The sequence below is a fragment of the Electrona antarctica genome (genome assembly GCF_951216825.1).
Source record: "Electrona antarctica genome assembly, chromosome: 16".
Lineage (NCBI taxonomy): Eukaryota > Metazoa > Chordata > Actinopteri > Myctophiformes > Myctophidae > Electrona > Electrona antarctica.
In genome coordinates this window covers 13,554,030-13,567,076 of record NC_136797.1, presented here as the reverse complement: position 1 = coordinate 13,567,076, position 13,047 = coordinate 13,554,030, and the positions used below count along the sequence as shown (strand labels likewise).

General features: G+C 45.3%; 1 protein-coding gene across 1 annotated transcript in view; it reads right to left on the bottom strand.

Moving 5' to 3' along the window:
* The window catches only part of dpysl2b (dihydropyrimidinase like 2b), a 45,000-nt gene extending 41,453 nt beyond the window's left edge, over nucleotides 1-3,547 (bottom strand). Inside the window, exon 1 of the mRNA XM_079524529.1 lies at nucleotides 3,248-3,547. Coding sequence (XP_079380655.1) covers nucleotides 3,248-3,289 — 42 coding nt within the window. The 5' untranslated portion in view covers nucleotides 3,290-3,547. The remainder of the gene's footprint in view (nucleotides 1-3,247) is intronic.
* Nucleotides 3,548-13,047: the final 9,500 nt, after the last annotated feature.

Genomic DNA, 13,047 nt, shown 5'->3' with positions numbered 1-13,047 from the left:
GCAACACGCCCCCAGCGCCCACAGTGAAAGAAACTCAATTTTGAAGGGTGTGTCCAACCTAGACACAGGATCTAAATGTCTTAATAGAAGTGCAGGGAGACCAAATACATGCACTTAAAGAAATACAATACACCCAGCAGCACTCTGCGGGTACACAGCTGGGTACATCATGAGCTTTACACTTCTATTTCCGCACATTTTGTGCAAAACTGTGCAACAAAGCATAGAAGTTGAAATCAGACTAATCTTTTTAGATACGTAATTATTAAAGAAAAATTAAAAAATCATCAGAGAAGCTTCTATGAAGCAAATACTGTCAAGCTGAACTAAGGCAGTGAGAAGAGCACACCATGAACATTGATTGCTACAGGGGTGTGGCAGGCAGCACTGTCTGCTACTAACAGTCTACAAACTCTCTTTCTGCTCGGTGGGGGACGGAGACTCTTGGCCAGCTGGTCGCCGCAATACACCCAGGGTATTACACCGCCGAGCGCAGTGCGTTTCCTTATGAACGTAGGCCAGCCTCAAAGGCCTACATGGCCCCTCACGAAGGGGACTACTACTACGGCGGTGCCGTATTTGGGGGCGAGCTGCCTTACGTCCAGGATCTGGTGTCGACTTCCCGCCACAACTTTGATCTGGACGCCCAGCAGGGAATAGAAGCAGCGTGGCAGGAGGAGAGCCACCTCAACAAATTCATGTACATTAATAAACCCTCCAAGGTTTTGTCCCTGGAGTATCTGTGGCAGGACTTCAAAGTCAAAGCACCCGAGATAAAAGTCATCAGATTCTCTGGGGTCATTAAGGACTATGACCAGGTTAGACACAATTAGTGATGGCCAACCGTTAACTCAGTGAGCGCCGGGATTTCTTTCAAAATAGGAGCTCGGGGTGCCGGGAACATATGGAAGCTTTTACTCTGAAAGCCCCCACGCCCCACCCCTTCCGTTCCGAGGCATGAGGTTCCGTCTTTACCTCACAATGTCACAATATTCCAAACGAGAGGCTTGTTGAAGTCAGAAATGAAGACCGAAGTATGCCCATCTGGTCAGAACCATGGAGAGCTCCCTAGATTAGGAGATACGAGGCATTCTATCTGAGCCGTGAACAAGGAAGTGAACGGCAGCGCAAAACAGCAAGGAGTATGGTGCAGAAGGAGAGGCGCCCGGCCATGTGCAGCTGGATACTGAGGGATCTATAGACCTGCACCCGGCCATGTGCAGCTGGATACTGAGGGATCTATAGACCTGCACCCGGCCATGTGCAGCTGGATACTGAGGGGTCTGGGCCTGCACCCGGCCATGTGCAGCTGGATACTGAGGGGTCTGGGCCTGCACCCGGCCATGTGCAGCTGGATACTGAGGGGTCTGGGCCTGCACCCGGCCATGTGCAGCTGGATACTGAGGTGTCTGGGTCTGCACCCGGCCATGTGCAGCTGGATACTGAGGGGTCTGGGCCTGCACCCGGCCATGTGCAGCTGGATACTGAGGGGTCTGGGCCTGCACCCGGCCATGTGCAGCTGGATACTAAGGGATCTATAGGCCTGCACCCGGCCATGTGCAGCTGGATACTGAGGGATCTATAGGCCTGCACCCGGCCATGTGCAGCTGGATACTGAGGGATCTATAGGCCTGCACCCGGCCATGTGCAGCTGGATACTGAGGGATCTATAGGCCTGCACCCGGCCATGTGCAGCTGGATACTGAGGGATCTATAGGCCTGCACCCGGCCATGTGCAGCTGGATACTGAGGGATCTATAGGCCTGCACCCGGCCATGTGCAGCTGGATACTGAGGGATCTATAGGCCTGCACCCGGCCATGTGCAGCTGGATACTGAGGGATCTATAGGCCTGCACCCGGCCATGTGCACCTGAGTCCTAGAACTGGCACTGCCTGCTTGATGTAACAACATAATATGATATTTTTTTGCCCCCTCAAAAATCTCAATTGACCCCTCAATCATTTCATCCTGCAGCCGGCCCTGGCATGCGTGTGTCCGTGCGCGTGTCTGTGCGTGTGTGTGCGTGCGTGTGTGAACATAAAGATTATATTAGTTGGAGGTTGTGCTTTGCATGGGTGCCTGCAGGACTCAGTCAGCAGGAGTAAGGAATTGCATCATTTCAAAGCCTGTATATGCACTGCACACCATGGAGAGGGGGTCTCTCTCTCTCTCTGTCTGCTGTAAATTATACTGATAAAGTCACCATCAATAAAGCTTTTTGGTCTGATGTGATCATGTGATGCTGATGCACGGTGATTGCAAATGAATGTCTGACTGCAGGCGGTCACCTGGCCTGGCATGATGCTCCATGCCTATAGCAGCCATTGAGGATGAATCACAACTCATTTCCTGACAAACGCTGGGGAAATAGTGACCTCGTTCAGTCTAATCAAAATATTCCTTTGATTTGACTGTAAAGTAGAGACACATGGAAGGAAACACTATAGGTCCTGGTGGTGGTGGCACCCACCCTCTCCGTTCACCCTCTCCGTTCACCCCTCCGTTCATTGAACGGCTGCTAGCAAGCAACAACTCGCCATTATTTCAGCCGGCTCTGCATGGGCAATCCTCCAGGAAAGGCTGCTTGCCACCCACCACTGCCCATATAAGTGTAGTAAGTGCCCCGTATCGTGACAAATTTAACGTGCGTTTGAATTCCAAAGAGAGCACAGCACAGACCATATGGAGGAGAGTGAGGGGGGGGGGGGGCACCCCAGCACAGTATTGTAGCGGATGGGCGGATGCGAGGAAGCGGCGTGTGTAACAAAGAGCATATAGTGATGAAAATGTTGTAACTAGAGCAAAAAAATCCACCGAAGCTTCTTCACTTTTGTGCATGTTAAGAACACACACACACACACACACACACACACACACACACACACACACACTTTAAATCTATCTATTCTACCCCCGAAAGTCAGTCAGAGCCTGCCTGGAGCACTTGACTTGACACCAAAGATGCTCTAAAAACCAGGAGATTTCTCTGCATGCAGCCATCCACAGCAGCCTGCAGAGCTGTCACCTAAAAATAGGCCAGATGCCCGTTCCTATTTTTGACAGGAATAGTAGGCTACATCTTCTGTAGTTAGCAGGTTTCAGATGTGCACACACCTCACCTCCGAGCGCACCATGCTGTCGTGTGGGCTGTGGCATCATACAAAATGTGATTTTCATTTGATTTCCTTTCAGTTTAGCCAACTACTACTACTCTAATACTACAGTAGAATAACATCGCAACTCACTGTAATGCGGGGAATGTTCTTCTTGCCCTGATAGCCAGACATCTTCAACTCTTCGTCCTGCTCCGTTCCTGCTCCGTGGACCGCTATCAATTCAATGGGATGGTCGGGGACTATATTTGCGGGTTTATTTTTATGTTTTTGCAGGTTGAGTAAAGATTAAGTTAATATAGAAGAAAAGGTCAAAATATCAAGAGTCAAATTCCAATGTGCGATCCTTTAGATGGGGTCGATGGGAGGCCACGGATTGTGAAGAACCGGGTCAAACTCTTTCTCAAACTACAATACAATATACAAATCACGTCCTCCAGGTCCTGCTGGTAGCGACTCCCGTTCTCTGCCGATGCACCAAACCTTCCCAGACAGACGGACTCAGACAGGAGGGAGGGGACTGGGAGTCTAGTAGCCCATAGCCCGGAGGAACGGTTCGGGCTGCGATTGGCTGGTTGGTTGTCAAGGCAACAGGTGACGCATCGGTTTACAAATATGGTGATACAGTATGCTTAGTTTACAATAAAAGGTGTATTTTAGACAGGATAGGTTTTTCCCTCTTTCATATAGGTAGTGTAAAAGTGACGAGTCTCCCCGTCTCTCCAGCTTTTGAGGGAAATAAATCAGTTTTGGATTTCGGATATCATATTTTATCGAATCAAAGAACTTACACAGGAAGGATAAAGGATACACAATACATACAAGTGAAATTGGAACTGACACAAACAAATTATTATGAGAATAAAAGGTAACTGTCTGGAAGTCTTGGAAGTTGCAACACTATTTAGTTTATTATAGAGTTGGAGGAGAGACTGCCGTTTTATTTAACGATGACTATCAGAATATGTATAGGCCTACTTTAACCTTTGAACAAAAAAACGTTTTGTTTCAACCAAAACCTATAACTTGCCCTACCTTTGAAGTATGTGCTCTGTAAGCTTATCTCTGAGTTTTCACATTACAGACAGCCAGACAACCAATCACAGACCTGGTGTGGCCCAGAGCCGTAGAGTAAGACAGAGTTACGAGATTGAGGGGGCAGAAAACAGCCTGGTCACGTGGTTCATGTACTCGCGCGAGCCCATAGACTCCAATGCAGTGGAGTCTATCCGGTTGTCCCTATTCAATAGAAGTCTATGGCCCAATCCCAATCCACTCCCTTGCTGACTCAATGAGCCCTCACTGACTTAGCTGCGCGTTCATGTGAAGTCTGCGAGGGCTTGAGGGATGTCCCATTTGAAATCGGTAAGTCAGTGAGGGCTCAGCCCCGCCCCTTTATGTGCCCTTTGCCAAAGTCAGCATCAATGCTGACTTTAGCTGACTTTGGCAAAGAAATTACCCACAGTTCATAGCGTTACCAGGGGAATGAGGGGGATCCTCCGAACGTCAATCATTTAAGTATGCAAATTAGTTATGTATCGCTGTTAGAATGTCAACAAACACAACAGTGCTTTCTCACTGTTCTCAAAGGGAGACGGAATGGAAGGATAGGCTATATATTTAATAACAATAATAATAATAAGGGAAATATGATGACAAAATGACTAATGAGCAAAGAATATGGAAATGCAATGTATAATGAATATTATTATATGAATATTACAACCCCTATCACACAGGAAAGTGTATTTATGAAACTAATAATAAAACGATCAGCTTAAATACTAAAATAGACATGATAGACATGTCATGTAGGCACTGACTGTGAATAAGGACAGTTTTTATAAAGTGATGCAAAGTAATGGCGGACTCATCTTCAAAGTGCTGTCCCATTCCTTTCACAACAATTTGGATCCCTTGCAACCTCTCACCCTCAAGCACTTACAGCTGACGTCACTAAAGTCAATGAGGGTTCAGGGCTCAGGGATTGAGGGAGGCAATTGGGATTGGGCCTATGTAGAAGAGCCTGGCCCCATGAAGTGAACGGAGTTCTCGTAACTCTGTCTATACTCTATGGCTCTGGTGTGGCCGTCCCTCCGGGCTATGGGATCTAGCCTCTTCAGTTATGAATCTCTTTGAATCAAAAAGCGCATGCGCAAGACCCCGCCCTGCTCCATTAAGAAGTGAAGCGAACTGCTACTCTACTTGGATGAGGATGGGATGGAACAGCAACATTTAATATCGTTAGTTTAATTTCTGGGGATTTGGTCTATTGCTATTGCCACAGATAGTGGTCTCTCTCTCTCTGTGTGTGTGTGTGTGTGTGTGTGTGCCTGTGCGTGTGCGTGCGCGTGCGCGTGCGTGTGTGTGTGAGAGTGTGCGTGTGCGCGTGCGCGTGTGTGTGTGTGTAAGCTCTAAAATGTGATGTCTGCAAATGCATTTTGTCAAGATATAGAAGTTAGTGCCTGGTGATTTTAGATTTTAGGTAGTCTAGAATGTTTTGTGTTTTATTTTAAGAATCAAGTTCTGTTTTGAGTAGCCTATAGGAGTATAGCCTCGGCCTATTCCAGCATGACATTATCATAACTCGAGTAAAATCCTATAATCCTCCTGCAGTGTTAATTTCATTGCACCTGCAATATGGGACAAATTGCTTTTCAGACCCTTTGTGGGTTTTCCTGCAAGTCATGCAAGTCACTGCAGGGCAGGCATCTTATTGATTCCTTACACACGCCCTATAGCCTCAGAGAAGAAGTTATGCACCTTGTGTGGTCCAATGCAGCACTCATGAAACACAATGTGTGTGTGTGTGTGTGTGTGTGTGTGTGTGTGTGTGTGTGTGTGTGTGTGTGTGTGTGTGTGTGTGTGTGTGTGTGTGTGTGTGTGTGTGTGTGTGTGTGTGTGTGGTCATCAGTAGGCTAGGCTTTGACTTAGGCTTACCTAAAACTCTTATTGGGCATGCCATGAAGAGAATGTCTATCCCAAATAACAATTAGCCTATACGAATAAAGAAAACATGCAATATCAATTTAAAATGTTGTTTAATAATAGAGGGAAATCAACATCGTCATATATATGACAGAAGCCACTCCCTTTGCTGGGAAGCAAAACGTGCTGTCTAGTTTACTGTGTCACCTATAACCTATACAGTACAGGCTTTACTGTGTCACCTATAACCTACGGTACAGGCTATAACAAACTAAAATCGGCCCTCTGAATAACATGTGCTAATGTTTAAATAGTAGGCCCACAAAACAAAGGAATTAAAGTCAAAACAAAAGTTTATGCATATAGCCTATAGCCCTGTACAAATTGTTTTGTTTTCAGTATAGCCTATAGCTATACAGAATCTGTACAGAATCTGTATAGGCTAGTAGTAGGCTACAGATTGCTTCTGACCTGAAAGAAAGAAAGAAAGAAAGAAAGAAAGAAAGAAAGAAAGAAAGAAAGAAAGAAAGAAAGAAAGATGACAAGGACAACAATGGAGATAAAAAATTACCCTATCATCCAAATTTTGCAGCGCTTCTTTTCCTTGGCTCTCCCGGATCTGGACCTTCTTCTTCGGTTGGGAGATGTCCATTTGTCTGTCAATGACTCGTCCGTCAGTCTTCCCCTTGTTGCCCGCCGGGAGTGAACCAAAGTCCAAGGTTTTGCTATCCGCGGATCCTTCCACTGGGCAAAACATGCCACAGAATTTCTGCCGTGCCCTGGGGCTGTCGGAGCCCATATTCTTGAAGAAATCTGGCACTTCCCCGGTGGCCGACATGCTTACAGGTTGTCTGTGTTGTTTTGCAGGGTGGTGGTGATGCGAGGTTATGGTTTACGGACGGTATAAGCAGGGGGCTGAATCTGATACGATCCCAGAGCTTATAGACAGCCACCGCCTTGCCGGTTACGAGCGAAGGTGGCACTATGAAACAGCAATATCTGTTTGGCTAACTAACGCTGCCTGGAAATGCTGTTATCCTGCTGAAGGGGGTAAAGCAGCATTTAGCAATACGATATCGGACAGGGGGGAGCAAAAAAAATAATAATCACGTCATAACCTAATTTGTAACAGCATTATTTGTAGTATAGCTATAGTACAAAACTGCTTACTCATGAGTCCCATGCAGTTGTATAGCCCGCGCCCGCTGCCCGACCCATATACAGCCTTGTGACATGGAAAAATATCAAACCTGCAGGGATAAAAGCCTCCGGTCCTATTTTTCTATTTCACAGAATCTAGTAGAAGAATAACAACCATATAGGAAGAATGATATTGCTGCCTGGTTGTATATGCTATACCCAATGTAAACCCTTGGAATGACAGTGGTGTGCAGGAGCGCATCAGAGCTAACGGTCCGGAAATGATGCGTCCTCTTTTGTCCATAAAAAAGTAAAGGGTCTTGCCTCAACATTTGCTTTTAAATGCGATAAGAATGCATGTCAATTAAACTATATATATACATGCTGACACATGCACTCATGCAGTGCTGAGTGCGTCGACATATAAGTATAGGTTTGGGCTGCCTATACCATGCAAGGCATGCATGGAGTTGAGTTTGTCATGGACTTTATGGCTATACTAGACCTACTGTATATTGGACAGTTCAGTACTGAACTGCAAACACGTCTCTCAACAAAAGGGCGCTGTCCTTTCAGCACCACCCATATAGGAGACTGACAAACCAAACCAAGCGTTTCTGTGCTGGTGTCCTCATTCCTCTCAGTGTCCATGAACTTGAACTTGAGATTGCTCATTGGTGGGTCGGTATCGGGAACAACGCTCCATGTAAGATGTGCGCGTATGCGCACGCACAAATCCGCTCGGACTGGCGGCCTATTATTGCTCGGGCTCCACCTCTTATCAAAGTTAGGCGCCACATGCGTATATATGACTAGTCAGGCTAGCAGGCAACGAAGACTCAAGGCAGGGAAGTCAGGGGACTCGTATAGAGTGAACGACAAGTGTTGGGAGTTGGTACAAGAAAGACAATTTAGAGCAGAGACCTAACGTATAGTAGCTCCCACCCAAATAAAAACGTCTTGGTTTCCGAGGCTACTCCCACTCTGACCAAGCAAGCATGCCATAGCCTATATATAGCCCAGGTTCTGAGAATATGGCCAGCCGGGGCTTATGGATGGGTGATGTGGAATCTTTTCTTATGGAGCTTTTGTGCTCAATACGTATATTGTGCAGTGCGGCACAGTGCCCTTGTGGTTTGCCAACATCATTCATTATAGGTCCGTTATTCCCGTTGGGAACGATGCCCGTTGGTCAGGAATGCATTATGCATATACCCGTTGTTGTTAGGCCTATACCTACCCGTCAATGTCGATGTAATTGAAACAGTTCGAAAATGCATCAGATAATTCAAAATTTAATATAGGATATTAACAAAATATCAGTAATACTCACAAACCCACAAGTTATTTTATATTTTTAAAAAACTATTCAAAGTTTCTTCAATTAGTATTTAAATTACAAATCAAGAAAATAAATATTTGTTTCCAAATGTGGATTTAAAAATAAATACATTACTCGTTTTAATTTCAAACTTTGTGCTCGGAGTAAAAATAAAATTAATAAAATGTAAAAACGCATTGTTTTTTACTTTTTTTCCATCTGACTCATGAAGCTGGCACGACCCTGAAGTGGATAAAGGCTGCAGAGATTCTATATAAACGATATGGCTATTGGCTATTAATGTTTTCTTTAAGCCCTATATATGGCAGTGGTCCCAAAGTGGGGTCCGGGGACCCCCAGGGGTTCTTGAGGGAGTTCCAGGGAGTCCCCTGCAGCTAAATGATAGTTTGGAACCAAATTGGCCCTTATGGGTCTGTAACTCTGAGAGTGTACAAATGGAACCAAATGGACCCTTATGGGTCTGTATAACTCCAGGGTCCATTTGGTTCCCTTTGTAAATGAAATTAACATTGATTTGATTATTATTATGATATTATTTTTACAATATAAATTAGGGGTCCCATGCAGAGATAGAAATGCCATTAAATGTGGGTCTGTAGCCTATAATGCAGGTCAAACTGGGGGTCTTGAAATTCAACAGGTTGAGAATCACTGCTATAGAGCCATCAAAATCTTCTCTTATGGGGGTCCCTGCAGGCATATCTTTTCAAATGGGGGGGGGGTCTGTGAGCTAATTAGTGTCAATTTGGGGGTCCTTGACATGAAAAAGTTTGGGAACCACTGCCTTAGGGGTTGGGGGAAGGGGAGGAGCCGAGGAAGTCTGAAGTCTCAATCCGAGGGGCCCATAGACCCCTGCATGCATGGGGAGAGGGGAGGTGCTGGTTCATTTGAAGAAAGCGTGACGAAACCCTTAAGCCCAAAAGTTAATTTGTACCTCCCAATGCATACCTTTAGTTGACCAGGATGTGTTGTGTCCTATTTGTTCTCATTGTCTAAAGCTGTATATATATATATATATATATATATATATATATATATATATCGGTCATTCAAATCTGTCTCCCCAGGAAAGACAAGCTTTAAGAGACTTTTCTGATACACTAATATTATACGCAAAGCCGCTGAAGGGGAGCAATTGTTCTGTCAGGATAAAGACTTACTGTGATCCGGTTGGCTCAGGGCCGGTCATCAAGATGACCTGTGCTGACCTCCTGGCGCCTACATGTGTCCACAACCTTCAGGGCCGGTCATCAGGACCTGTGCTGACCTCCTGGCGCCTACATGTGTCCACAACCTTCAGGGCCGGTCATCAAGACCTGTGCTGACCTCCTGGCGCTTACATGTGTCCATAACCTTCAGGGCCGGTCATCAAGACCTGTGCTGACTTCCTGGCGCTTACATGTGTCCATAACCTTCAGGGCCGGTCATCAAGACCTGTGCTGACCTCCTGGCGCCTGCATGTGTCCACAACCTTCAGGGCCGGTCATCAAGACCTGTGCTGACCTCCTGGCGCCTACATGTGTCCACAACCTTCAGGGCCGGTCATCAAGACCTGTGCTGACCTCCTGGCGCCTGCATGTGTCCACAACCTTCAACCTCTCACTTGCTCATGCAGTCCGTGGTCCCCTCCTGCTTCAAGAGGTCCATCAATGCCTCCCATGGGGACACATTAACACATCATGAACATATACATGTCATGCACTCGCCAGCACCACAATACATGCCATATATACCCCATACTAAGGACCACAATGGAAACAAGCTGTAAGCTTCGGCATATTTGGAGGAGGTGGAAAATAGGTTGCAGTGGTGCTGGAAAAACTGCCTCCCCCTGAACATGCATGGGGGAAACTAAATAGTTGCTTGTGGACATCTGCAGGTCCTACTCTCGATTGATGGGGTGCCACAGAAGAGAGTGATGTCAAATGGAATACAAGCACCGTAAGGAATACAAGCCATTGTGTGTACACTGTTTATACCCTACACTGCTTACAGCAAATGACCAATAACTATATCTCTGACAGAATTTTTTTATAGTTTCACAAGTTTTATTTTATTTTGTTTGTCTTGTTCCACTTCTGCTTTGGCAATGTAAACGTACGTTTTCTCGTGCCAATACAGCTCCTTTGAATTGAATTGTGAGCAGCCTTGGTGTGCACAACACATCACATTCACAACACACACGAACAAGTCTTTGTAAGGTGCAGATTCAGGAGACACAATGAGAAAATAAGGAGGAACAAGACAAATTAAAAATTGTTTGGCCTTGTAGTGGAGTGGAACTGTATAAGGGCCTCCCTCAACAACTGTGCATATAAGCCACAATAAATGAATGTATACACTATTACGTACACACCTTAATCCATGCAACATTTAAAACCTCACAACCACAAATGGCCATGGAACAATTTAGCATTGAGGCCATTATGTCCAGTTTCCATAACAACTGCTACTATGTCCTCCCCCATGGGGGGCTTTAATGGGGCTAGTGTGTGGGTGGGCATCCATCGAGGAGAGAACACCATGTGTGATCCCATACAGACAATATATTTCAGCTTCAATGTTTATTTAAAAAAAGACAATAATTATATATTAGTTTAGAGAAGATTATGATTGTAATTTTCTTTTTCATAGTATGGATTGGAATCAAGGTGGATTTTTAAAGAGAAAGTATCGAAGGCGTGTCCGCACCTATGAATGAATAGCCATGCATTGACAAATCTCTGGTCATTGGCTTAACATAATTCATAATTGTCTTTGTCCGTTTGTCTATTATGTTGATTTATATATCCAACGTTTATGTTGCTGCTGTTCTGCCCATTTTGACTAAGATTTTCCCCACAGGGATTAATAAAGCGTTATCATTATGAAGCAATCTGTTTGACACCGTCCTACCAAGCGTTGAGAGCTTGTAGATCAGCGAATTTTGGGGCGCAACCCAGCACTATTTAGCTAGTGGAGATGCGATGTACGACATGGATTTCTAAACAAATTTGTTCAACGCAAAATATTGTGTTCACGTTCAGGAGACTTTGGGAAAAAAGCAATTCTCCTGAATGCTGCCTTCCGGTATGGCATGGAAAGGAGTGGCATTTACATTTCTTTCACCATAGTAAATGCTGCATTCGTGGTCTGGAAAGGGCAGTTGTTTTACAGACGGGTAAAAGGGCAGGGGCTGAAGCCCCCTTTGATGTCTATGTGTGCACGTCCCTGGAGGGCACATTCCTGGCATCCAGGCAACACATCTGGAGCAAGTTGATAGATAACAACACATTACCTCCTCCAGCAGCCACTGGCCAATTACATAGTACAGTAAGGTACATGAAAAGACCATGGCAACTGCAGTCTGTTACTGTATTCGCATTACCGCAACATTAACCTACTTCTACTTTCAACAATCTTTACCTTACACAACTGTAAATATTATAGTTGTGGAGGACATGTATTAGACATCATATTGCCTTTAGTAAATTATGGTAATTATTTAACTGTATGGACAACTTTATCATTATTATTATTATACCAGCTCAACAGTGCAACCTCACAAAAATGGAGCCTATAATCAACCCGATATTTCGAAACAACTGGTTCTCAATATCGGGTCCGGTGTCCACCAGGGGTCCAAATTGACCCTTACATTGCAGATCTGTAACTCTGAGTGTACAAATGGAACCAAATGGACCCCATATAAGGTTCCATTTGCATACTCTCAAGACTTAAATGAACACTGTGGATATTACAGTGTTGGGTCCCAGAGATAACCCATTGTACATTACAGACCCCTAAATGGTGCATTTGAGGACCTCTGGTGGTCCCCGGGGGAAGAGGTTGAGAAACAGTGTTCTAAACATCCTTCCCCGGCCTAATCTAGTGCTCCTCCAGACCTCAGAACACCTGTTTCCAGCCAATCCCGAAGCAGGAAAGCTCTATGTCTCCACCCACTGTAGCTGGTGGCGTTACCATGGGTTACACAGGGTGGTGGCCAGTTCCTTCTCCAGCTAGCAAGAAGATATTCCTTTCATGCATCTGCATAAATAGGTTGATCCGTTTCTTGTTATCATAGTCATAACAGGATTGACATGATCATACAATGTGCTGGTGTGTAATCTTCAACTCAAGACTATCAAATCTGCATTTGGACAATCTCACACATAACTAGAAGCCAGGGAGTTGCAGCATGTGCAACAACCTCCCCATCCCTTGAATGCTGAATCTGTGCATCAAGGAGGCTACTATCTGTGGCTATAAAGACAGTAGATCCAAATCAGCTGTTCAGAATAGATGCTAAAAGGGCGTGGCCCCGTCAAGACACTAAGATCACATTCCAAGTGATCTGCATGACACTCAAGACTCATTGAAACACATGTACGGCTAAAATGTACTGACACAAGCTCACAAGCGTAATTCAATACATCTGCCGCTAGAGGTCAGTGTCCTTTTGAGAGAGAGAGAGAGAGAGAGAGAGAGAGAGGGGGGGGGGGGGGGGGGGGGGGGAGAATCAATGCTGGCATGGTCTCTTTAC